The 27,467-nt window shown below is 42.9% G+C and overlaps 1 protein-coding gene across 11 annotated transcripts; it reads left to right on the top strand.

Annotated features, from left to right (window-relative positions):
* Positions 1-584: 584 nt before the first annotated feature.
* PARP6 (poly(ADP-ribose) polymerase family member 6) lies at positions 585-27,467 on the top strand. 11 transcript variants are annotated; one of them, XM_070377390.1, is made up of 24 exons: positions 585-1,215; positions 1,936-2,195; positions 4,072-4,278; positions 4,909-4,986; positions 5,715-5,809; positions 6,238-6,298; positions 6,527-6,617; positions 7,355-7,421; positions 9,867-10,016; positions 10,962-11,172; positions 11,712-11,765; positions 13,557-13,652; positions 13,955-14,047; positions 15,086-15,211; positions 16,489-16,554; positions 17,504-17,571; positions 18,858-18,906; positions 19,154-19,266; positions 19,976-20,048; positions 20,748-20,817; positions 25,980-26,059; positions 26,445-26,508; positions 26,680-26,764; positions 27,099-27,467. In XM_070377390.1, exons 3-24 carry the CDS (start codon positions 4,276-4,278, stop codon positions 27,199-27,201), a joined length of 1,896 nt encoding a protein of 631 aa, XP_070233491.1. In that variant the 5' UTR covers positions 585-1,215; positions 1,936-2,195; positions 4,072-4,275; the 3' UTR covers positions 27,202-27,467. The 11 variants fall into 11 exon arrangements, 1 of the variants encoding a protein (XP_070233491.1); XR_011465576.1 differs by lacking the exons at positions 20,748-20,817; positions 27,099-27,467 and adding an exon at positions 2,290-2,440 and having other exon boundaries at positions 586-1,215; positions 26,680-26,754; XR_011465573.1 differs by lacking the exons at positions 20,748-20,817; positions 27,099-27,467 and having other exon boundaries at positions 586-811; positions 1,939-2,195; positions 26,680-26,754.

Below are 27,467 nucleotides of genomic sequence, written 5' to 3'. Positions count from 1 at the left end.
CATAGCCATTAATGGCTCCCCATTTCCTCCAGTATAAATTCTAGACTTTACACCTGGAAATCAGTTTATCAGCACCTAATTTCTAATAATCTTCCTCCAATTTTCATCTGCATCGCTGTTCCAGAGTACTTTCAGAGGGCCAGAGTACTTTCCAGTCTATCACAGCTACCAGGGGAGCAAAAGAGTTAAGCTTAAGAATGGTGTTACAAACTAGAGATTCTTGGAGTCAGCTGAGTCTCAGGGGAACCTTCTCAATCTGTATCCGCGGCGCTGGCTCCAAGGAAGAGCCGGGATTGCCTTCCTTCCTCCGTCCTCCCAACCACAGGAGGCGCCAAACACTTAAAGTCTTGTTTAGAGGACCCTCCGCGGACCCGTGGGGCGCCTCTTGTTTCTGCTGGCACCGGTCCCGACCCGCAGCGCAGGCGCCATCGTCCGCTCCGCACCCCCTCCCAACCAGCGGCCATTGAGCAGGCGCACCAGGCTTGGAGTCCGGGGCGGGGGCGCGTCCAGAGGTAGGCCGCTAGGCAGTTGGTTCCGAGCGGGCCACGTGACCACAGTGCCGCCGCGCGAGCGTGCGCAAAGTGGCTCAGCGCCGCCGTGACGGAACGACGAGGCGTTGGGGCGCGCAACCTCGCCCGCCCGGCCCGGCCCCCGCCCCTTGGCCTGCCGCTCCGCCCCCGCGGGGCGTCCCGGGCCGCTCGTCTCCTCGGCGGCGGCCGCGCGCGGCCCGGGGTCGCCGTGAGTACTCGCGAGGCCGGCCTGTGGGGCGGCTGCCACCGGGACCGGGCGGGGCGGCCGGGCCGCGGAAAGGGTGCGGGGCCCGCCTCTCCTCGGCCGGGGTGGATGAAGTGAGGGGCTTGGACCGGGTGGCTCTGAGGTGCCCTCCTGGCCTTGACAGGCGTCGCTCAAGGCCGGGTCGCTAGCGACACAGATCGGGCACAAAGCTTCTTTCCCGGGAGGCAGGTGTTGGGGGTCTCCAGAGGAAAACGGAGAAGAGGTCTAACAGCTCCCCCCAAGGGAGGCCTCACGGCCTGTTCTGGAAGCGCGGGTGGCAGCCAGTGTTCGGGGGCTCACCCCGGCCCGGCCCTCCGCCGCGTACCCGGGATAGCGTTAGGTCCAGGAGTTCGCCGCCGCGCTCTTTGTTCCATGCCCTAGGCTTTCCGGGTGGAGCACTTGCTGTAGAGCGGAGTAGCCTCCTTGCCCAGGACCATAAAGGTGGGAGTCAAATCCAGAGTTTAAACGTTGAGATCGGAGGCTTCTTTGACTGGGTGTAAAGTTGTCACACCGAGAAGCGCTCGTGGACGTCGACCACGACTTTTGTGGTCCGGGCTTGAGGCTTAATTACATATGGCCAGTTCCCGTGCAAATTCCCTGTTTCTGCTGTCGTCCGAAGTACTGACCGACAGACACCGTTCTCTGGGCTCTTCACACAGTCTATATTTGGCCTTGGTTTTCTTGAAAGGTTCCCTTCTTTACCTCATTTAGATAAGTTGGATAGGTCTTTCTTGCTTAATTCATTAGCACCTCCCTTTATTGCTTGTGACCATATCACAGGAAGAGTGGATGTGAGTGGAACCTGTCAAATGTGCTTAAGTCCCAGTTCCACTTGCCTGAACCTAAGCAAGTTACTTGACCTCTCTACCCCTGATTTTTTTTTTATAGGTAACGTGAAAGCTTTGAAAAAGACTATCTTTCCAGCTTATTCCTGTTTAAAATGTAATTCTGTGAATTAGATAACTTCCCACTATTCCCCTTTTGCCACTCTTCGTCATTTAAACCCTTTCTCCATCTCAGAGGAATGAGCTTTGAGAGTTGAAGGTGGGACTCCCTTTCACTGAAGCAGCCTGGGTTGAAAAAGATGGTAGTCTCTGAATTGTCTTTTCCCTGGACAGGAAAAATACCCTCTGAATTATCTTTTTCTCCTTATGATAACAGCAGAAAGCAAGCAGCAACAACCCTTGGAGAGAGACTAAGTTTTCTTGACTTCTACAGTGACAGAGAGCTTGTGAAAGTTGGTATTTCTGGCCTATGCTGCCATCATTCTACCACCCAGCCGAAGACGCCCCAGGCTGGACATTAGTGCCTCCCTCTTTATTTCTCTGTGATCATCCAGATCAGCACCTGACTGTTTATTTTCAAATCTCACAAACCCAGCCCCCAGATCTTCATGTTCTGGTTCTCAGCTACTGTTGAAGGTGAATGGAGTCTTGCTCTTTAAAATTATTTTTGTATGACTTTTGTCTATGTAGTTGTGTTTAAGTTCTTGTATGTATCTCCCCTTTGGCTTAGGTCTCCAGCAGACAGTTCATTCATTCAGTAAATATGTGTTGAGGGACTGACAATATAGACAATGAAAAGAGTCAGAGCCTCTGCCACCATAGAGCTTACATTCTGGTGGGAGATAAATACAACAAACAAACATTTTGTACATCAGAGTGTGGTAAGTGCTATGGAAAAAATTAAAGCAAGGAAGGGGGATGGAGAGTGCTACTGTATTGTATGTTGGGGTTTTGCTGTTTTATATGGGATAGTCAAGGTGACCTTCAAGCAGAGATCTGAAAGAGTAAAGTAGTAAGCCATGTGGATATCTGGGTGAATAGCATCCCAAGGAGGGTGACCAGCAGGGACAAAGGCTCCGAGGTGGGAATATGCTTGATATGTTTGAAGAACAGCAAAGAGGCATTTATGGAGTCTTAGTGATAATCTTCCTGTTCTTATTTAGAGTTAACTTTTTAGGGAGAGCCCTTCCAAGGGTAGTCTCTGATTTTTTTTTTTTTTTAAATGAAAATCTCCAACTATACCCAAAAGTAGTATAAGAAATGCTTATGTGCTCATTCATCACTTAGCTTCATCAGTAGTCATCACTTTGCCATGTTTTTTTCACCTGTTGCCCACCCCAATGCCCCTTCTGCCTTTTGTGCTTGAGTTGTATTTTAAAGCAAGTCTCAGATATCAAGCCATTTCTTCTCTAAGAACTTTAGTTGCAATTTGCTTTTACATATTGTTTTTGATGGGTCAGGCAGCCCTGCCAGCTGAAGGACTACTGTGATCTTTTCCCTGGCATTGTGCTTTATGTCACCATACTGGGTTAGTTACAGGTTTACGTTGGTGTCTGAGGAACAGACCACAGGCCCTTGGAATGCACAAGAATTTAGAACAGTGGTTCTCAGCGTAACTCTGAGGGGTTGTTGAAACAGATTGCTAGACCTTTGGAGTTTCTAATTCAGTAGGTCTCAATGGGGGATCTTAGAATTTACATTTTAAACAAGTTCCCAGGTCATATTGATGCTGCCAGTTCACAGACCTTACTTGAGAGCCGCTGATCTAGATACTTAAGATGCAAGAGAACCATGTTGAAGATCAAGAACACCTCTGTTTAAGGTTGGAGTGGATGAAACTGATAAATACAAAGCCAGGAAGCAGTGGTTTTTAATTTTGCACAAGGGCTAGAAGTTAGTGCTTTTCTGAACATTTCTTCAGATCATTATTACATTTTGGGGAGAGTAGGTTCCAAGAGGAGTCCAGGGCATTATTTTGGCTGTGACAACTCAGACTGTCTATCAGAAAATGGTCAGAGTTGTTGAGACTTTTAAACTTAGCTATGATTGTTATAGAAAGGCTTCTAAGGATACTGGTTTAAAATAAGAGATAAACATTCAATTTGGAGAAATAACTGGGGATAAAGATTTTTTTAAAGTGTCTGCTTCTGATTTTGGTTGACTCTATGAAGAACATTCTGAAATGAACTGACTTGACTGAGTAGCATAGCCTCTGGTCCTGGCATCATCATTTTGGCTTCAGGAGTTGATACAATGTTATGAACTAGAGCAGGGACTTTCTTCAGTCACAGCTCTCCAGCTGGAGGACAGTAGTGTCTTATGTTTATGTAGTACTTTCATGGTTCATTCTCTTTAAAGAACTGTGTGCAAGTGTGTCTACATGCATGCAAGTATGTTTCTGTGTACCAGTATCTGTACATATGTATAATAAAAGTGTACCCATAAATGTGTGCTTTTGTACATGCCACCCAGCTGTTAAGTGATGATGAGATCAATCGTCTACTTTCTGCAGGACAGTGACTTGTTACCACCACAACAGAAGATCCTGCCTTCCTCAGCTGATCTCCAGTCAGCCCCTGATATCGCCACCCCCCTCCCAACCCTTGTCTCCTCTTTTGGCCTCCTAAATGCCCATCTCGTTGGCCTGGGTTCAACTGGTGGTATGGAGGGGTGCTGCCTAGCACTGACCTAGGAGTGTGTGTTACCCACTGACCCAATGGTGAGAATTCACTGCCCACCTTTCTGATTATCCAGGGGGTAGATGAAACAGATTGCAGACCTCACCTTCCCCCTCTGCTCCCTTTTGGAAGATAGGGTGGCTACTTGAAGTTAAAGGAAGGAGATGGGGCATGGAAACAGTATTACTTGGTGTGTGTTTAGGGAGTTTTCTTGGGAAGGAAGGCGAGAGTTAAATACTTGAAGGGATAGAAAGGGAGTTAGGAGACAAAAGAGCGAGGTGTGCTTGAGAGCTGCCTTGGGTAATGATCCAGAAGAGGCCAGCTTGTAATGGAACGTAGATATGCCTGAGAATCAACCTTGATATTGAAGCCTTCTGCATACCTACCCCACTGGCTACTAGAGCTTCAGTCATCATACCCAATACCTAAGAAGGCTAAAATTCCCTATTGTTTTCCTCTGTGCCAGCAAGTCAGTGCTAGACCATGGATATGACCGGATTCGGGAAAAGACTGAGATGTCCCCAAAGCGTCAGGGGAAAGCAGCAAAGGGACTGGGGCCTCAGTTATTCTATCCCAAGGGACCTCTCATTTGTGAAAATCTGTTTCCTGTCTTAACCCCACTCTGTTCCATGAGATACCAGGCACCCTTATTTCTTGTTTTTCATCATCAGGACATCAAAGGCCAGTTCTGGAATGATGATGATTCGGAGGGAGACAATGAATCAGAGGAATTTCTCTATGGAGTTCAGGTGAGATTACAGCCCCTAAACCCATGTTGGATGGTCTAAATGTATACTTTCCTCTGGATACGTCAGGAGTGAAAGAGATTATTTTGGAGCAGAGATGAAGATACAGTGTCAGTGTAATCTGAGGATTATCTGGTCAGAGCTGATCTCATATTTTTGCTCTTGCCTGGAACTCTCATCTTTTCCAGTATAAACTACACCCTCTGTGCATGGAGTTTAGCCATAGGTTCTTAGTTGGAAACAGTTGTTTTCTGATTGTTCCCTCACTAGCCAGCAGGGGTCATTTCATTCATTAGGGTCAAATTTTTTAAGATTCTTCTAGCAGTGTTTGTTCAGTGCTGTCACTGCCCAGGGCATGATCCTGAGCAGAAATGTTGGACGCTGCAGACAGAACCAATCTGAGTTAAATTCTGTACTCTTCAGCCTGTTCTGAGTTCTCGTAGGAGGGATACCTAAAGAGTCCTGGTCAAGGTTGAGAGAAGCTGAAACTTAAGGATGTGAACTCCTTAAGCAGAACCTGCAGTTAGTCTACTGAAACCTCCTAGAGTGCTTATGGGGGGTGACTTGTCTGTCAGTGAAATCCCTAACTAGGGCCACCACCAAGAACTCCTTCATAAAGCAGCTTTTGCTTGTATGTGTTGCTATAGTTTGATTTCCCTGTTCCTGATGTTTCTTCATATTCTGTTTTCCTCTTTCTCTTCCCTCCTCCACCATTTTTGCTGCTGACTCAGGGAAGCTGTGCAGCTGACCTATATCGGCACCCACAGCTGGATGCAGACATTGAAGCTGTGAAGGAAATCTACAGTGAGAACTCTGTATCCATCAGGTGGGGCTCTACTTCAGGGATGGTAGGGGGCTCAGCCACTTCTTTGTGAGTTGCTAAAAGGGTAGAGGTTTTTCTTTACGGTGTGATGCTGGGGTCTGTGGACTTTCATAAGTTTTGAGCCTAATGATGGTGAGAGTTGCTCAGAATATTTAAGGTAGGCTGACAGGAGCAATTAGGAAGTTATAACTACTTTTCTTAGAAGTTCCCTCTTATCCTAGATCCTCTAGACTGAAGTTTCACCTTGGGGGTAAGAAGGGCTTGTGGCCTGGCAAAGGCTTTGATTGTAAAAGTGGCTGTAGCTAACTACAGAGCCTCCTTCCACCCTTCCCTCTCCCTTATCCCCAGGCTCACTTCTCTTTCCACTTCAATTTCTGTTCCCTTCTTTCTCCCTTAATGAGTCTCACATGTGATCACCTGTATCTCTATAGAGAATATGGAACTATCGATGACGTGGACATTGACCTCCACATCAACATCAGCTTCCTGGATGTAAGTGATGCTAGTACCTGCCAGCAGCAGGTCTAGTTGAGCTTGTGGGTTTTGCCACATAGGCCTGGAGTCTTGTTCCCAATGCTATATTTGAAGCACGTATACTTTGTGCCTATCTCTAGACCATCAGCAGATAGTACTGCGTGCATGTGTGTGTCTTGTAGTGAACACTTCAAAGGCCATTTCTCTCTGATGCTGAACTAGAAACCATTCCCCTTACTCTTGTAGGAGGAAGTTTCTACAGCCTGGAAGGTCCTCCGGACAGAACCTATTGTGTTGAGGCTGCGATTTTCTCTCTCCCAGTACCTTGATGGACCGGGTAAAGGCAGTGACTTTGTGCATCTGCGTGCTCTGACTAGTCTAATACAACGTTCTAAGTTAACTGAGATAGAGAAAAACTAGGAACAAAGCCTTTTGGTGTAATCTGAAGGCCATTGGTAGGAGATTTTCAGTCTTCTCTCATTGTTATCTTCATTCCCTATCACCTAATGTTACTGCTAAGTCACTTCAGTCATGTCCGACTCTGTGCGACCCCATGGACGGCAGCCCACCAGGCTCCCCTGTCCCTGGGATTCTCCAGGCAAGAACACTGGAGTGGGTTGCCATTTCCTTCTCCAATGCATGAAAGTGAAAAGTGAAAGTGAAGTCGCTCAGTCATATCTGACTCCCAGCGACCCCATGGACTGCAGCCCACCAGGCTCCTCCGTCCATGGGATTTTCCAGGCAAGAGTATTGGAGTGGGGTGCCGTTGCCTTCTCCCTATCACCTAATAGTCATGCCTTAAAGACTTTCTTGGTTAATGAAATTGTTTTCTCTAGTTCCTTGATATTATTTATTCTTCCCCTTCTCCTCAGCTTCCTTAATAGAAGTTGAGGATGTTTGAAATTGGTCAGACAGTTCCCAGAATCTACCTTCTGCCTCAGAGGTTTTCGTTTTCCACCATTATTGTTTAGAGTATTCTTGAAATCTGAGGAAGCTAATCCACTGAACTGGGGCTTTGGACTCCCAGGAGGATAGACATGTATATGTAGTAGGAGCTTTTTCTTCTCTTTGCAGAACCATCAATTGAGGTTTTCCAGCCATCAAATAAGGAAGGATTTGGGCTGGGTCTTCAGTTGAAAAAGTAAGAACTTTGATCTTTCTGGTTATGAATGTTTGAGGGAAAGAGAGATAGGACAGGCAGACTCTTGAATGTTTCTTTCCAAAAGTGTATTTCTGACATGTGCCCAAGAAAGACTAAAATAAATTTGGGGAGTCCAGTTTATGGTTAGGTGGGGGAGCTTGTGTTTTTGGGGTATGTGCCCTTGAGGCTTCCTGGAGGTGAGGGCATTACTAGCATTTACGTAGCATTTAAAGGAAAACACAACCCTGGAATTAGAGTTCTGCTCATCACACTTCCTCATAGTGGAGCCCTAGGATTTTGGACCGTTTTAGTTGACTAAATGTGTTGAGCACCTTGCTAAATAAGTATTTGGTATATAAAGAGAAGTGAACTCAGTCAAGTTCTAAATATAGTCCAGTGTATACTTGTTCTAATACAATTGAAAATGTAAAGTTTAGAAAGAACACAGAGTAAGGTGTAAGTCAGTCTGGTGGCAGTTAGATGAATGAAATATGAAAGGGAGATGATTAATGGATTTTAGGGATGGATAAGAATTGTCCATGTAGACAGACTCTGAGAATAAATAACATTTGCAAGGGCAGTCACATGAGGCAATGTGCGTAGGAACTGTAAAATCAGAAAGGATCTTCTGCTTTTATTTTGTAGGCAGTGGGAACTTTGAAAGGTTTTAGGCAAAGAAAGGGTATGGTCAGATTTAATTATTAAAAAAAACATTCTGGTAGCATTGTGCAGCATAGATAGAAGGAGTATTACAAGAGACCAGAACTATTTTAGTAAGAGCCATTTGTAGAAGTTCATACGTGAGATGATGAGCCAAAGTATGACTGTAGATATGAGTACAGACAAGAGATAGACTAGAAAGATTTGCAATGTTTAAAGTCAGACTCGAAGACTAATTTGGTTATGTTGTATATGATAAGAGCCAAGGAATAGAGGAATATTACTCTTAGGTTTCCAACCTAGATGTCTGGGTAAATTGTAATACCGCTCATTTAAATAGGAATTTAAGAAGAGGAACAAGTTTGTGGGATGAAGATAGATAGTTCCATTTTAAATATGTTATTTAAAGGTAACTTTGGGATATTCAGTGGAGCTGCTCAATAGAGATGTAGATTTGATACTTACCGGAGAGGTACAGGTTGAAGATAGATTGCAGTGTCCAGGTGAGAGTTGCATCCAGTGTAGAATATGAGAATGTCAAAGAAGAGTTAGATAGAATGAGAAGAAAATGAAGTCAAGGGCAGAACACTCTTTAAGCCAGAAAAAAATGCCAAGAATAGGTAGAGAAAGAAGAAACACTGAAGGTAGGTTAGAGAGCTTGGAGGAGGATGGGAAGAGAACAGTGTGAGAGAAGGCAAGGAGGAACATTTCTACAAGGAGGGCCAAATGCCAGAAAGGATGAGTAAGAAGAGAACTAGGAGTTTCGGTTGGATTTACCATCAAGGTAAGAGCAGTTGTAGTGAAATGGTGAAGGTAGAAACCAGAATATAGTAAGTATTCTGGAGAAGTGAGTGATTGGCCACAAAGTAAAAACAGTGAAATATGGACTAAGAAATTTGGATGAGGATTAGAGGGTAGCTAGGTTGAAATAAAGAAACTTGGAACTTTTTGTAGATACGGGGAAAGGAACTGACAGGAAAAGGGAATAATTGCCAGATCAAAGTCCCTGCAGAGGGGCTGAGATCTAGAGTACAGCTAGAGCAATTGATCTTAAGAGCAGGATCAGCTTGTCTCCAGAGGATGGAGGGATCAAAGTGAGGCTGGAAATGGAAATAGATATTGTAGTAAGGTTGTCAAATCATGGACGATGATATCTGAAGGCTTCAGTTTTCTCTGTTGAGAAGAAAGATTATCAGTTGTAGGTAAAGTTAGGAGCTTAAAGAAGATGATAAGGATTTAGAATAATAGAGTAATACTAGAGAGAACTGATCAAGGACAGGTGAAAGAACTGACAAGACTAGTCAAGTTGGAAACCATAAATTTGAGGTTGTAATGTTTTGCCTAACAGTATCAGTACCCTTCAGGTTCCTTGTCCTTTTCTTCACTATTCACAAGGCCAAGGGTAGTACTCACCTCTCTTCCACTACTTCTGTTTCACTTTCGGTATAGCTCTTCTTGGCAGTAAATTGCCAGGTTCACAGCCTTTGAAGACTCATGTTTGAGATCTTCCTGTCAAGGCAAAGCATCTAAGAATTTTTCTGGTCCATTAGACTACGTAAGGGAGTGGGGATTTACCCACTAAGGTCAAGAGGTAGTTTAGAACAGTACATATCCATGTGTTAAGATTATATCAGAGGGATCTTGAGACACACACAGTTCCCTAAACCAACTAGCTTTGCAGTCTCCAAGCCTGAATTTTAGATTAGTTGCCTTTCATAGTCCTATTTCTTGACCTGGGATTCCCCTGCTTGAGCTTTCTAAGTCTCTTCCTCTGTGATTCTTTAGAATCCTGGGTATGTTTACATCCCAACAATGGAAACATCTCAGCAACGATTTCTTAAAGACCCAGCAGGAGAAGAGGCACAGCTGGTTCAAGACAAGTGGTACCATCAAGAAGTTCCGAGCTGGCCTCAGTATCTTCTCACCCATCCCCAAGTAAGTGTTTCTCCATGAGCTTGTTGTCTCTAATCATGTTGATCTCTTCTAAGCCCCCACCCCACCTTCTTGATTATGTAAACTTTTCTGTCCTCTCCCTAGGTCCTCTGAATTCTGTACCTTTAACTACTAATACTACCCACATGATCTTGTCCCCTGTGTGTCTTTACCCTTCTACTCCTGACCCAGTAGTCATACCTTGTCCTTTATGTAAAATATAGTACATAGTGCATGGGGTCTGTTTGGAGAAATATATACTCACTTCTTCATCTTTCCTTTCTTTGACCCTCACCCTTATTCCCTATCCTAAGGAGACAGAAGCAGAGCTAATTAGGCCCCAGCCCCTTGCTCTTATGAAAGGGCACATTGATTTATTACCTGGGTTCTGGAAACAAGCATTGCTCCATTCTTTGATCCCAGACTTTTATTCCCCGCTTCCCCACTCTCTGTGCCTTCTGATCTTGCCAAAGGCAAATACAAACCCAGATTTGTAGTTTTCCAGGTACCAGTATTGATAGACAGTCAGACATTAGGCTCTTTGGGGTCCACCTGTTTCTTACCTAGTAGTTTAATCACATATATATTAATACAGACAACACACACACACACATTGAGCAAGTGAAACAGGTATCCTTTCCAAGGTATCATTCCTTAGCTGGCCTGGATGCTGTAGAGAATGACCTAGGCTTTAATGACATAAAACCTGACGTGTAGTGATCTATTTGTTTTGACAGTTTGATCCAATGAAACTTTCCTTGGATAGTTTGGGTTTTTTTTTGACCTCGCTGTGTGGTATGGCATATGGAATGTTAATTCCCTGACCAGGGATTGAATGCAGGGCCCCCTGCAGAGTCTTAACCGGTGGACCACCAGGGAAAACCCTCCAGGCTTCTAGGGCTCATACCGAATCCTCAGTTTCGTCACTTCTCTTTGCTCTCTGTTCAGGTCTCCCAGTTTCCCTATCATACAGGACTCCATGCTGAAAGGCAAACTGGGTGTACCAGACCTTCGAGTTGGACGCCTCATGAACCGTTCCATCTCCTGCACCATGAAGAACCCCAAAGTGGAGGTGTTTGGCTACCCTCCCAGCCCCCAGGCAGGTCTCCTGTGTCCCCAGCACGTGGGCCTCCCTCCCCCAACACGGACCTCTCCTTTGGTACATGGCTGAGGAGGGTTTGACTTGGTGTCAGAGGGTGGGAGGGGAAGTGAGGGAATACAGCTTCTCAAAATGGAGTGGGAGTCTGGTTGTCCAGACGTCATAAACCAAATCTGGGCATGAATCATGAATCAGTAGAATGGAACACATATTTTAATAGTTGTGAATTTATACCTACATAGTCTAGCAAGCTTCTCTGATAGTATATCAAGGAGCAGAGTCTGGGGTTGGGCATCCCAGGGAGATGTTGTGTTTAATTTTGTTAGCTTGTGGTTAGGACTTGGTAGTCAGCTACTTTACAAACGTCTTACATCTACCTTGAAAAGGGTTAAGGACAGGTGAGCCTGTTTGAAGAGCCTTTGCCAAAAATGTCTAAAGGTCTTTTCTGCAGCTTGGGGATTACTTAGACTGATCAGAGTTAGGGCTTAGCTACTTCAAGATAATTTTAGGTAATGGGCATGAATGAGGTGTTTCTAGTTACCAGCTTCCTAGGAGATTCATGAAGCCTTATTTTTTTTTTTTTTTTTTACTCTCATCAGGTCAGTGGTCACTGCAAGAACATCCCCACTCTGGAATATGGATTCCTTGTCCAGGTAATCAAGTCCAAAGCTTCATTCCAAAGCCTTTCCACTATTTTCTGACCCATCTGATCCCTTAACATCTCCCAACTCTTCAGTCAATTAGCAAACATTTCCTTAATTGCTCTGCTTCCAGAACTATACTGAGTGTTCTGTGAATAGGAGAAAAGGCCTAGTTCCCACGATTAAGAAGCCTATAGCATTACTGGGCAGAGAAGGCAATGTCACCCCACTCCAGTACTCTTGCCTGGAAAATCCCATGGACAGAGGAGCCTGGTAGGCTGCAGTCCATGGGGTCGCTAAGAGTCGGACACGACTGAGCGACTTCACTTTCACTTTTCACTTTCATGCATTGGAGAAGGAAATGGCAACCCACTCCAGTGTTCTTGCCTGGAGGATCCCAGGGACGGGGGAGCCTGGTGGGCTGCCATCTATAGGGTCGCACAGAGTCGGACACGACTGAAGCGACTTAGCAGCAGCAGCAGCAGCATTATTGGGAAGACAACGCTTATATACCACTTACGATCAAGTGCCAAATGATGCACTGCAAATTTTAAGTGCACTGATGCCAAGATAAGAGAAGAATTGACACTGATTTTCTTATAATCCTCCACATCCTTGCTCAAGTGGGCTTCACTTTTCCTCACAAACTTGCAGTGCTTAGCCGCTACTGGTCATTTGCTTCTTTTTAAAACCTCTTTATTTTCCTGACATGGTTTCACTTTTGCATCTCCAATATCTTTGTTCATGTCATTCCCTCTACTGGCATTCCTCACTGTATCTGCCTATTGTAATCAATGCCAACTTTTTCATAAAATCTTCTCTATTACTTGAAATGTATTAGATGGAAGTGTGTTGCCTCTCACTGAATTCTTTTGATACTTTTTGTTTTATATAGCACTAATGGGTCAGGTATTATATGCTCTCTTGAATTGTAATTAATGTATATACATACCACATCTCCCCTGTTGGACTATAGGGTCTGAGAGGATAGTCTTTTATGTTATTGAATAACAAAGGATACTTTTCAGTGAGCTAGGGATGTAGTAGGCATTCAACACATCTGTATTAAATAAATGAACAAAAGCCCTTGCGTGTCCATTTATGATTTCAATAGTTTGTGAAATGGGAACAATTTGATTTATACAGGCAGTATATGTGATTGTGAAAGCCTTTTAAGACAGATTGTGTAAAAAATACTTCAAGATATTGCTGCATGTGCTCTGAATTTGTGCTTTCTTCCCATCAGAGTTTTGTTTGTGGTCTTGATCATCTTACAGGCTGATTGTCCTAGGTAGTTAAACATGGCTTCTCAGCACCACCCCCACCCCACCTCCCACCCCCACCGCCATCTGATCATGGACTGAATACTCAACTCACTTGTCAGATGGGGGCAATCTAATTACTGCAAATAATATTAATAGTTTGATTAGTATTTCTTACTATTATAAAATACTCTTACAGAAATCATCTTTTTAATTTCAGTACTTCTGTAAAGTGAGTAATGTCCATTTTGTAAATGAAGAAACCAAGGCTCAAGTTAACTTGCCCCAACTTATATATGGTATTAAGTAGTAGAAGGGAGAATCTTAACCCAGTTCTTCTACCATGGCTGGTCTTTTTTCCATCATAATATATAGTCTTCCAGAGTTAGGCCATTGATTTAATCAAGTGCACGACCCAAGAATAGAGTCTACCTTAGGCACAGGGCTGGGAGGTAGGAGAGTAATAGGAAATTCAGATTGTTTCCTATATCTGGGTCTTGACTTCCAAAAAAAGACTTAATAGAATCTCCTCTCTCCCCAGATCATGAAATATGCAGAGCAGAGAATCCCAACATTGAATGAGTACTGTGTTGTATGTGATGAGCAGCATGTCTTCCAGAATGGGTCCATGCTCAAGGTATACACCTCTATTTTGTGACCCTTTCTTACACCCTTAGCTAAGTCCCATTAGTTCCTCATCTTTCCATTTTTCTTTTCTTCTTGGATCTGTGGTAAAGGTAGAATTCTGTCCATACTCCCTGAGACTCTGGAAATAATAGTTTTTCTCCGAAAACAAGTCTCAGCAGTCCTGTTAGGAAAGATGAGGATATGTGAATATCAGTCTAGAGCTGTCCGAGGTCAGAAATGTCCCTCTTGCCCTATGACACCTTCTTATTGCACACCTCCTGCCACCACCATCTCTTTAATATGTCCATTCAGCCAGCCGTCTGTACTCGTGAACTGTGCGTTTTCTCCTTCTACACGTTGGGAGTCATGTCCGGAGCTGCAGAGGAGGTGGCCACTGGAGCAGAGGTATGGGGGATGGAAGAGCTGCTGGGGAATTGGGATCATTTATGGCTGGGAATCCCAGCAGTTTCACTGCTTGGAATTTAATCTCCAGAAATGCTTTCCTATGTAAGGATGTTCACTGTAGTGGTTTTTTTCTTTAATATTTTATTTAAGTTTTGGCCACACCACATGGCTTGTGGGATTTTAGTTCCCGACCAGGGATCAAACTCATGCCCTAAGCAGTGAAAGCTCAGAGTCCTCTAATTGCTGGACTGCCCGGGAATTCCCTAGTATTGTTTATAATAGTTGAAAAAAGAAAAAATAGATACAAGCCCATTTGTACAGGGTCCAGTTAAAGAAATGATGGTTTTATTAATTACAGTAGAAATACTGTAATTAATGAATACTGTTTTATTAATTACAGTAGAAATACTATATAGCTATTATTTATGGATAGAGAATTATAACATATATAAATAAAATATAACAGTGTGTATAATTATTTAAAATTTCCCATATGATAAAATAACAATTTCTTTAGGAAAAATATCTGGAAAAATATACATCAAACTTTGCAGTAGTTAATGTGAAGAATGAGATTTGGGGGCAAGGGGATGGTTTTTATCTTCTTTTAATCATTCTTTTAAACATTGTTCTTGAATTTTTATGATAAGCTTGTATTTTCTAATAAAAAAATCAAAACATTTGTGGTTTTTAAAATTTATTGAAATATAGTTGACTTTATAATGTGTTCATTTCTGCTACACAGCAAAGTGATTCTGTTATATATGTACATTCGTTTTCATATTCTTTTCCATTATGGTTTATCACAGGATATTGAGTATAGTTCCTTGTACTATACAGTAAGACCTAGTTATTTATTCATTTTATACATAATAGCTCACATCTGCTAATCCAAAACTCCCAGTCTGTCCCTCATATTTGCTTTTAAAAAGAGAAATACCAAGTGCTTCCAGAAGGTAGACCTATGCTGGATACTGTGCAACTCCCAGCCCCGTGAAATCATTTAGCTTTTGTCCCCTTTCTTTCCTTTCTCCTAAGGTGGTGGATCTGCTGGTGGCCATGTGTAGGGCAGCTTTGGAGTCCCCTAGAAAGAGCATCATCTTTGAGCCTTATCCCTCTGTGGTGGACCCCACTGATCCCAAGACTCTGGCCTTTAACCCTAAGGTATAGTTGCTTGGGAAGAAAGTCAGGACTAAGGAACAGAAATGGTGAAAGACAATGGGAGACTACAGGCTGTCATTCTAGTGTTCACAACAGCTGGGAATAAGGGGACAGAAGAAATGGCACACTTGTTTCTTGGCTCTTGAACCCTCAGATTTAACTCTTTAGTGAACAAGTAACTAAACATAACTAATAGTATAAGGGTAACTTCTGAGTTTCTGAGAAGACAGGGAGACAAATTAACATTAGTTATGTTGGAATAATACAGACTTCGAAGCCAGACAGACCTTGATTCCATTTGAGGTTCTGCTGCTCCCTAGCTGAATGGTGTTAGGCAGATCACTTAACCTTTCCGAACCTCAATTTCTTTATCTGTAAAAAGTGGATAATATCTATTATAAAAATGAGACATAATGTATATAAAATATTGTAATAGTTAGTGTTCTCCAGAGAAATAGAACAATAGGAGATGTATAGAGAAAGAAATGTACTGTAAGGAGTTGGCTTCTGTGATTATGAAGGCTGAGAAGTACCAGGCTGAGTAGTGGGTAAGCTGGAAATTCAGGAGAGCTGATGTTGTAAGTTCCAGTCCAAAACCCAGCAGACTCAAGATTTGAAGAGCTGATTTTTTCAGTTCTAGTCTGAATGCAGGAAAAGACCAATGTCCCAGCACTCAGGCCAGAGGAGTTCCCTCTTACTCAGCTATTTTGTTCTCTTCAGGCCGTCAACTGATTAGACGAGCCACCTGAATAGGGATGGCAGTCTCTTTTACTCAGTCTGCCATTCAAAGGTTAATTTCATCTAGAAATACCTTCACATACATACCTAGAATAATGTTCAATTAAATGTCTGGCACTTCATTTCCCAAAGGACACAGTTGACAGGTGTTGAAATAACCATTACATGTACCCAGGACAGTGCTTCACAGTTGCTCATTTCTGTGTGTCAGGCACTGTATCAGATTCTTTACATGTTATTTAATCTTCAGTTTAAATAACTAACCCTATGAGGGTAGTAAGGATTTTTTATCTTTACGTATATACATGGATCCTGAGGTTCTGAGAGGTTAAGGAACTTACCCCTACTACTCTCAGCTGGTAAAAGAACTGGCACATGATTCTAGAACTTCTTGGCATTAAGTCTGTGTTCTTTGCATGACATACTATGCTGTTTCCCTGGGGCCTAGATTTCTTTTGTACATGTGGCCCTCTTTTTCATCAGATCTTACTCTCTTCCACTTTTCTTTACCTGGTTCTTCTTTCCCTGTTGATTCCCCACAGAAGAAGAATTATGAGCGACTGCAGAAAGCTCTGGATAGTGTGATGTCCATCCGGGAGATGACCCAGGTATTCTGTCCTCTGCCTGTCCCCTGCCTGCCCACTCAAGTGCCCTGTTCTGTTTGAAATTCATTGGATTGGAGTGAAGATTTAGAGATGCTATTCAAATTCCTCACAGTATTCTCTTTAGTTTTCCCTCTTTAGCTTTCCTAGTCTTTGTTCTCTGGTTTGTTAGCTCTGTTACTCCTATTTCTCACTCCTTATGTCTCTCTCAACCTTTACCTTTGCTGCTAATTCCTTCACAAGTTGTTCCTATTTAATGTTTTTTTTTTTTTTTAAATAATTCTTAGGGCACTAGAGAAGTTAGGGAAGGACTTCTGTCCAGGGTTGGGAGGGTAAGGAGGGGGGCTTGGAGGTAAGGAACTAGACCCAGGGGCCTGCATCTTCTATCCTTCTAGGGGTGGGGCAGCCACATGGAGCAGTGACCATCCTTTGACTCAAGGCTGTCCCTCACCAGACTTCCCCACCCCTCGTCTGCAATCTCTGCATGAATAGACATTCATTTGTACTCACATTTACAGGTGGGCCTCTTCTCAGCAAATCCTATATATCACAGTTCAGATGAACACATAACATACACCTAGGAGGGATGATTTACTTGTCAGAAGAACTCTGTTTTATGTAGTTTTACCACAGGATTCCTTAGCCTGATCTTTCTGGGACATTGATTTTATTTACTTATTTATTTTTTTTGATTTATAATCAACTTTTTAGGGCTGTAGGAATTGCATAAAATGAGGGAGACCCACCTGCATGTTGTTTTGTAAGCATCTTCAGTCATTTTCATATTTATTTATGAGTCTTCCCAGCCTGATGGGTCCTTGAGGGTGGGAACCCCATCTCCTCTTGGTTTGGTGTGGTCTTCAGTTCCTGCCTTGCCCCGGGCCCTGATTATCTGTGGAAAGTGGGAGGGCTCCCACCTCTTCTGGGAGATAACCTTACGGCCTTTGTCTTACAGGGCTCGTATCTGGAAATCAAGAAGCAGATGGACAAGCTGGATCCCCTGGCCCATCCTCTCCTGCAGTGGTATGAGTAGAATGGTTTATCCTTCAGCAGTTGGGGGAATGGGACATAGTATCAGACTGGAGCCTATACCTTCTCTTAGAGGTGGTTTCAGCATCGTTCCTAAGATCATAGATATTATGGCAGCTTTTTCTTGGGGTTTTATTGATACACCTGGCTTGGCTAGGAACTGGGAGCCAACAAAGAAGCCGCAAGTTCTAAGACTATGTTTCAAGTTCTCTTTAGTGTTTCTTGTTTCCCAGTAGGTTTTTGAGTGCTGCTTGCCTATAGGAATTAACACTTCATTTCAATTAGATTTTCTATGCGTGCAGAGAGGTCCCTCTCTTTGTACTCCCTTTCTCTGTCTCAAGCCCTTCCCTGTCGATGTTAACTGTCCAGAGGCTTGGAGCACTGTTACTACTCCCTTCTCTGAGCAAAGGTTCTGACCTTGTATTTCCTTTCTACTTCCCTTCACCCCCTGCTCTCCCTTCCTGACCTTGATTTCTGTTCTCTCTTCCTGGAATAGCTTTCCCTTTCTAGCCTGTTTTGCTCTGTCAGGTCAGCCTTTGATGTTAGTACTTTTTCAGTGCACCATGCTCCCTCTTAGCATGAGGAATGACCAGGCATAGACCGTTCAGAATGGCATTACAGGTACATGAGTGAAGCATACAAACAACCATAACCACTATAAGAGATAATGCCCCCTTGCTGAGTCCTCAGTGGCTTATGCCTTTGTTCTCTCCTGTCTTCTTGAGTTCAGCCTACATACAGGCCAGTATGTCCCTGAATTCTCAGGAAGTTCGTTCTAGTTTCCTCTGTTTTTTTCCTGCAGTTCAGACAATAACTGTCCATTCCCCCTATCTCTGAGAGCCTTCAGCCTTCCTCTGGGCTCAGATAGGATAGCTCCTGAGCCCCTGTGCTAAGTTTCTAAATCCCAAATGTAAGTTGTCACCATCCTAACACAGACCCACCTCTCTAATTTTCTTTGGTAGCTGACCTCTTATGCTCTTCTTTTTGTTCTTTACTTTTCTCTCCCTGGATGTAGCAGCCCACCTCCCACCCCTCTCTTTCTTTCATCTGTTGTTTACCCAGTAACTTAGCTGGTCTCCGGTCAGTAACTTCTTTTACATTTTTATACACAAACGTTACCACCCACAGGAATATCCAGTAGTGTCCTGGGTTCACAGTTAAAACAACCCTGGAATCCTTGCTTATTCTTCAAGGGGCAGAGCAAGGCTGCTGCTTTGTTTAGGATGGCCTAACCACATGTTTATTCTGTCCTTTTTGTTTTTTTCTCTGTTTTATCCTAGGATCATCTCTAGCAACAGGTCGCACATTGTCAAACTACCTCTCAGCAGGGTAAGTGACCATTCTCCTTCTAAGCTCTGAATTTCTAGTGAGGGGCAAGGAGGGGCTCCAAACCAGCTAGTCACATTGGTCCTAGACCTGCCTGGTTAGACTTGTCCATCAACAGTAGTCTTTGGGCCAATGCATATTTCCTTTATTGGGGGTTGTACAAGCCTAATTTGCTCCCTATCCCTAGCCTTTCCCTCCCTGATCTCCCATTTCTGCTCTGTTTTCCTGACCCCACCCCCACCCTGGGCAGCAGCTGAAGTTCATGCACACCTCACACCAGTTCCTCCTGCTGAGCAGCCCTCCTGCCAAGGAGGCTCGGTTCCGGACCGCCAAGAAGCTCTATGGCAGCACCTTTGCCTTCCAGTGAGGAGTGGGGCAGGGCTGGGGCTGGGTGCTGGATAAGGCAAAAAAAATGGGGGGATGGCGGCAAGTTCACTTGAGGAATAGGAGTTTGTATGACCTATGTCCATCAATGTATTAAATGCTATTGTGGTAGGTGCTGTAGAGGATAAAGATATGATATGGTCTTTAATCTTAAGCTACTTAGGATGTAGTTGAGGAGAAATGACATTTACATATAAAAAGATGTGGTTGAAGGTAGATTGGCAGGGATAGATTTGAAAACTGCTTTGAAGAAAATCAGCAATTTATGCCTGATTTTGAGAGAAGAGAGGAAAAAATAGATTAAGAGTAACTTAAAAGAGATGTGAAGTCATGATTGAAAGCCATACTTGGGATCAGTGATAAACTCATTGAGTTTGAGATGAATTTGTTTAATTTGAAATATCAGGATGATAGGCAAATGAAAATATTGAACCAGCAGTTGAGGATTAGGATGGGATTGTTTGAAGCGTGGAAGAGAAGATAGGCCTAGATATTAAGATGTAAGGGTTAGCCATACACACACACATCTTGCATGCCTGTAACTATATCCGTGTGCACGTTCATCGCTAGCTTTATCTGTGTCCATCTTCATGTCCTGTGTGTGTGAGAATGGGTGGGAATGGCAGCCTTGGAATTTTCTTGGGAACTTCATTCCATGAGGAAACATGTATTCTATACTGCCTTACAGTGGGTCCCACATTGAGAACTGGCATTCGATCCTGCGCAATGGGCTGGTCAATGCATCCTACACCAAACTGCAGGTGAGCCTGTGCTCCTTTTCTCTTTCTCTCCACCTTCTCCCTGCCCCACTCATGTCGGGGAAGTCTCCTCTAAAGTACTCAACTGTGTTTGCCTCAGCATCCTCAAACCTAGCCTCCTGTGGGGCTTTCCTAGGGAGGAAGTTGAAACTATATGTATAGAATGAATATGGTGGTTGTATTTTGACCTGAGGCTTTGTTTTTAGGAATGGGAATATAGCTTTAGGCACAAATAGAAATTGCTGATTGCAATCACTGTGATCAATGAACCTGTTAGAGCTTTTCAATATATGTGACTATTCAGAGAGTTAATATAGGAGACTTATTTCTTTGTCCTGCAAGACTCCAAGGAATGATTATTATTCCTCCTCCTGCCTGCCTGTTCTGTATTCATTTCTAGAGGGCAGGGATCTGCATATTACCAAGGCCTATGGCAGGAGCATGGATTCTGAGCGATTGACTCAGTGGCTTTGCCACTCGTCACTCGCCAAGGCATCAGTATCTAGTATTTCGTAGGCAAAGGGGTTAACCTGCATCCACTTTTCAGCTAATCAGCTTTTCAAGAGTAGGTGCCTAAAGTTATCTGAATGAGTGAGAAGATTAAATGGAGGGACAGAGGGCTGGATAAGCCTTGTGGCTGCCTAATACACAGCCATGGGAGGGCCCAGGCTCATATTGCTCATCCTGGTGTTTCCCTGCAAGCTGCATGGAGCAGCCTATGGCAAAGGCATCTACCTGAGCCCCATCTCCAGTATTTCCTTTGGATACTCAGGTAAGAAATAATCTTTGGCCACATTGACTTTATTTACATTGCATCCATTTTGTGAATACATAAACCTATGCTGTCTCCTCTTCCATCATGGACACTTGGTCTGTGTCAGCTCTCTCCCCAGTCATGGATACGTAATCTTTCTGTTTTTTTCTTTCGTTAGGAATTTAGATTATTTGTATGGTGAGGCCAATTATCTCCCTTTCTCGTAGGTATTCTCTTCTCCATGAATAAAACCATTCATTGTGGGACCTTAGCCCTAGAAATGGGTTAAGGAATTACTGGGGGATGACTCCAGGCTCTCTGGAGAACACATTTTTGGTGCTGACAGTAGCCTGTCAGACTGTATATGTGCACACGTGGATGCGAGTTGATAGATGAATGCACTTGAAGTCTTGAGTCCCTTCCACTGGCTTACATTTCTGGAGACATGGTTCTCCTCCCTGTCAACCACCTTTTAAAATTTAAACTGTCTGTAATTATACACTATTGTATTAGTAACATTGAATGCAAGAGGAAGCATTTTATTCCAAAGATAAGGTATGAGCAATATCCAGATTCTAGTTAGGAGATGAGTCCCACTTTGTCCAGCTCAGAAAAGAAATCTGACTTAGCTTTCTCATTGTTTCAAGTTTATATCTGAGTTCTTCTCAGTCTTTTTTAGTTCGGTTCTGTATAGTCTTTGTATAAGAGAAAGCCACCAGATAGTCACATGTCTACCGTATGAAGGGGCCAGTGCTAGATTCTTTATAGATTTAGTATTCTCCATTAATGTAACTGTTACAAAAATAAGAACACTTAGCTCCAGAATAACAGAACTATAATAGAAAGGTCTCTAATGACGCAATAAACCAAACAAAGAAGAAGAAAGGAGATAATATAAATAAGAAGCAAAATTAATGACATAAGAACAGATACAATAGACAAAAAAATCAAAAGATGGTTCTTTTAAAGAACTAACAAAACAGATAGACCTGGGTAGATTGATTAAGAAGAAAAAGAGCAGCATTAAATGTGAATAAAAAAGGAACATAACTATAGATATAGCAAAGTTTTATTTATTTTTACTTTTTATTACTATTATTTTTTTGGCTGCACCACACGGCATGTGGAATCTTAGTTCTCTGACCAGGGATCAAGCCTGCATTTCCAGCATTGGAAGCCCAGAGTCTTAACCACTGAACTGACAGGGAAGTCCCAAAATTTTAAAAGCTAATAGAATTCTGTCAACTTTATGCAAATGATTTGAAAACTTTGTCAAGATGGATAAATCCCTAGAAAAATATAACTTAACAAAACTGATTCAAGAAGATATAGAAAACCTGAACAGCTCTAACATAAAAGACATTGAAATAGTAGCTTAAAATTTTTCACAATAAAACAAAAACCTTGCCAAATCCAGGTAATTTTACAAGTGGATCTTAAGTCAAACTTTCAAATAACAAATTATCCCAATTTTAAACAGAATCATCCAGAGAATACAAAAAGATGGAATTACAAATCATAAAAGATTGGTAAGTTTGATTTTATTAAAATTATAAGCTTCTGTTCATCAGAAGACACCTTAAAATAAAAAGGCAGCTTACAAACTAGGAGAAGACATTGCAACACATATAACTACAAAAGATTAGTAATAAAAGTGCATTATAAATTCTTGCAAATAAGAAGACAACCCAATTAAAAAAATAGGCAAATAACACAGGCAGGTCACTGAAGAAATGACCAAAAATATGAGCAGCTACTCAGCCTCTATTAATCAAGGAAGTAAAGGCAAGACCAAAATGACATACCATTTAGCACCTATGTGGATTGGCAAGAATTTAAAAATCCGGTAGTACCTCTGATTGTACCAGGGGTTGTAGATCAGCAGGATCTCTTTTATTGCTTGTGGAATATAAATGGGTATAACCACTTTGGAAAACATTTTGGTGTTACATTTCATAAAGCTTGAGAAATATCCCTGCAACCAAGCATTTTCATTTCTGAATATGTGCACCCAAAGGTGTATAGTATTGTTTGCAACAACAAATCTTAGAAAAAAACTCATCATCAGGAGAATGGGTAAATACATCATAATCTATTCTGAAAACAGATTATTATTCAGCAATGACAGTGAACCAACAGTGGCATTCAGCAACGTGGAAAAAATGTTAAGTAAATAATGGTTGAATTGAAAAAAGAAAAAAAAGGCAAGGCAAAGGACTGCCTTTTTTTATATTGCTCAAAAGTAAACAAAATTAAAATTATTTAGCTACGTGTGTGTGTGATAAAATTAAAGGAAAAAGAAGAAAAATAACAACCTAAATTTCAGAATAGTGGATATCTCCCAAGTGGAGGCAGATAGTGGGATAGGGTTAGGAGCACTTAGATGTAAGTCACTGATAGTATTTTAGTTCTTGGATTTAGTTCTTACGTCTGTTCTTAGTTCATTGTCCTGTAAACAAATGATAGTATGTCTATGAGTAATCCACAAAGGATGGGTGCCCAGTGAATATTTATTGAATGTGTGAATGAATCTTACTCTGTGTGCCTGGAGTCCAAAGTGGGAGTGGGATTGGGGTAGTCTTTTGGCTTTGTCTAGATACCACAATTTTTATCTTTGTGCCAGCCTAAAGCTTCTCTCAAATTAATTCCTTATTCTAAATAGTGAGTCTCCTGGCTTCTGGTGGCCACGAAATTCTTTTTTGTTGTCTGTTTTCTCCCTGTTCTCCTCTCCCACTGGTCTTTGTTTACTACTGAGTCCCTGAATACCTTTAGTTATCAGATGGAGCTAGGAATCTCTATTGACGTCTTAACTTTATTTACTGATTATGTAAAAATGTCATATGGCACCATCCTTCTCCCTCCAAAGGTTGATTTGATTATAGATACAAAATACCATGTTTTTCTATTGTGGCTATAGGTCATTTTGTTCAATCTCTTACTACTTTTCAGATAAAATAGATAGAAAGAAAAGTCAAATGACTTTCTTGGGTCACACGGATCTAACTAGCAGAGTTAGGACTGGAATCCAGTTCTCCTGACTTTTAGGCCAGTGTTCTTATCATTATTTTGGACTGACAGGGCAGGCTTTGCTTGAATAACTGATTTTCTGAGGGCCCCATGGATATGTGAGAGTCTCTAACTCTGGATGGGATGTGGGTAAATGTCTGACTTATTTTAGTTACTCTAGCATATAACTAACTCTGTCCTCTTTGTATGTTTCCTTCTACCCTTTTCTGCTCTAGTTTTCTATATTTTTCCTCAGGGTATCCAAGTGCCTTCTGAGGGGTCATTGTAAATAGAGAGCATCCATTTGACTAGCGGAGCCTCTAAAGACTTGGCCATAGTGTGCAGGTTAAAGTGAGGGAGAGTGGGAAAGGAGATGGTAAGCTCCATCTGTTTGTTTAGTCATGTTTAGAAACTTGTCCAAGTATATATTCTGCACACCAAGCAACCAGGGAGTATTCTGGCCTCTAGGTTCTCAGTGTGTCTGGTCTCAGGGAACTGAGAGAAGATGATTGGGGTTATTACAGTCAGGACAGTGCACAACAGGATTGGGATGGAACAAGATTTGAATTCTATCATAAGGGCCATCTCTAAGACCAGCCATAGAAATCAGATTGTTCTCTCAACCTCTGAGGTAGAACCTAAATGGGAATTTTACTCAGAACCATGCACTGAAATACCCAGGCTGAGAAGGTTATCAGGTTTGGATGCAGAGCTAAACCTAGTTAAGGCTAATGAAGAAGTTGGAAACAGGATGGTGGGGATTCCTGTAGGAGAAAGAAATAGGCAGTTCAAATCTTGAGGTTCTCGTTGCCTTGACTTTTATTCAAGCCATAATCTGTCATGGGGCTTCACTGTGAGTACATGATGAATTAACAGCCTTAGTAGTAAAGAATGTCATTCTAGTGGTTATCATCCCTGCTTCTAGACCATGGTTACCACAAAAGCAAGACTTGCAGCAGAGTGGAGTTAGTCGTAATAGAAAGTGCCGGGTGGACTGATGAGATAAGGGCCCCTGCTCCTGGTCTGCAGTGATAGCATCATTTCCCATCTTCATCTCCCTCTCTGGTCTCATGGTCTCATACACACATACACACTCACTCCTTCCTGGGATAAGGCTGGGCCTGTGATAAAGCTGAATACAGAGACTGGAGTCCTAATCATGGGACAGAAAAAGTTGGGAATAGGGGCCCACAAGCACTGTTTCATATCTAAATAGGAAGAGTCCAGAGTGAGTCTCTAAATGTTATAAACAGGGCTATTCAATGAGGGTTAAGGATGGTGGAGGATTTATGGATTTAGATAAGATGAAAGCAAGTAAATTGGCTCCTCTTCCTCAAGTCTGGGAAGACTTTCTGAAGGAAGCAGGACTCTTCAGGGTAGTTGCCATTTTGGTTACCTGTGGAAACTTATTCATCAGCTACCTGTTCTGTACTCCCTTTAGTCTGAATGACTCTGGTCAGAGGTTTTTATGTAGCTTTGAAACTGGAGCAGATCTGACTTGCTCTGCTTGCTTGCTTTCCACTCATTTTACTCAGCCTGGCATCGGACCTGAAATGTTGATGTCACCATCTTCCTAGGCCCCTCATTCCTTGCTCATTTCACCTCTTGCTCCCTATCTTAGAGTCCGTCAGTGATTCCCTGATGTTCTCAGGATAAACTCCGGTTGCCTTACATGGCCTACAAGGCCTGCTTGATCTTATCCTAGCTTACCTGTTCCCCATCATCTCTCATCACTTCTCTGCCATTGACTATGCTCCATACAAACTAAGGTACACTACTGTGTCTTTCTTCCAGGCCTTTCGTATGCTGTTATCTCGGCCTAGAACACTTCCTTCCTCTTCGTTTAGCTAACTCTTCCTAATTCTATAGTTCTTAGCCTAGCTGTCACCAGGAAGCCCTCTTCAAACCTGTGAGCTAGGCTAGTTCCCCTCCTCTGGCTCACTCAGTGCTCTGTATTTTCCCCATCATAACCCCTCCCATGCTGTGTCATGACTATTTGTTCCTTTCCTGTAATCTCCATCAGGCTAAATTCTGTGAGGGCAGATACACTGTTTGCTTTATTCACTGCTGTGTCACCAAGTGTCTCTAGCTCCAGTGCCTGGCACATAGTAGGTACTTCAGTAAATATTTGATGAAGGAATGGGTGAATGAACTGGTTTGTTTTTCTGTGACAGGAATGGGAAAAGGACAGCATAGGATGCCCTCCAAAGATGAGCTCGTCCAGAGATACAACAGAATGAATACCATCCCCCAGGTATTATTAGTTGCCTTTGTTCGACTGAGGCAGGACACTTAAAGTTTAGGCTACAGAGATGGATGGGGAAACATTGGTAGTGATGGGGGTGGGTGGCTTATAGATCATTTCAAGCAATCAGATACATTCTAAGAGGAACCCATTTCCAGGGTCATTTGTGGCTTCAGTCATGAGTATGAGAACAGAAACTGAGTTTATTAAATCTAATGACATGAAAATGTAAAGATGGAAGCTTGGACTCATCCAGACTGATTATGAAAATCAGAAATTTTGGGAGGTGGCTGGAAGCCCAGGATATCCCAATCCTTACCCCCCTAACTACTACCAGTTAACTTACCTCTCTAGGGAAAGCTGTAACCATCTACCTGGCTCTCTTCTCTTCTAGACCCGATCCATTCAGTCAAGGTTCCTGCAGAGTCGGAATCTAAACTGTATAGCACTTTGTGAAGGTAGGTAGCTCACCCAGTCCCTGTTTTTGTGGGTGCCCAACCTTCATTTCTGGTGCCACTTTAGCACATGATCCAGCCAAGGGTGATGTTGAAGCATCTTACCTTCCCCTCCCTGCCTGGACTCTCTGACCCAAGCATTATACCTATAACTTCTGGCCCCTCTCTTCCCAGTGATTACATCCAAGGACCTCCAGAAGCATGGGAACATCTGGGTGTGCCCTGTGTCCGACCATGTCTGCACACGGTTCTTCTTTGTGTAAGTCTAGGAGGGTACCTTGGGAATAACTTGGAGAAGTGAGGGGGAGAGCACAATAATACGGACTGCTGGGAAAGTCTGTTTCTGTTATTGGAGACTTGTCCCTGGCTACCTGAGTAGGGCCGGAACTGGGACTTTCCCTTGGAGGATGAGGATGGGTATAAATCAAGGGCTGTTTAGAGGAAACCAGATAAACTCTTCTACTGTAAAGAGTAGAAAGAAAGTTTTTTGATTCTGGGATGGGATGGCCACACCCCTAAATGCAGGTCCATGGGTTGACATTATTCTGGGATTGGTCTCCCTCTTATGCTCACGCTTGCATTATCTTTGGCAGATATGAGGATGGTCAGGTGGGCGATGCCAACATTAATACTCAGGACCCCAAGATACAGAAGGAAATCATGCGTGTGATCGGAACTCAGGTTTACACAAACTGAGGGGGCCCCAGCCCTCCTACCACCCCTGTTCCCCCAGGATCCATCTGCCCTCATAAAAGGGCTCAGGAGCAGCAGACAAGTCTGCCCTGAGGAATCAAGGGGCCATTACTAAGGGGCAGGAAAAAGATAGACGAGGCGGCCTTCATGGTGGAGATTGACCCAGGAACCACTCCACATTTGGATGGCCCAGACTGACTCCTTACCCCGATTTTCCCAGTTGACTTCACCCTGTTTGTAAATAAAACAATAAAATGGAAGGTGCTGTG

This window comes from Bos mutus, chromosome 10, assembly GCF_027580195.1.
Source record: "Bos mutus isolate GX-2022 chromosome 10, NWIPB_WYAK_1.1, whole genome shotgun sequence".
NCBI classification, from domain to species: domain Eukaryota; kingdom Metazoa; phylum Chordata; class Mammalia; order Artiodactyla; family Bovidae; genus Bos; species Bos mutus.
This window is presented reverse-complemented; position numbering and strand designations above follow the sequence as displayed.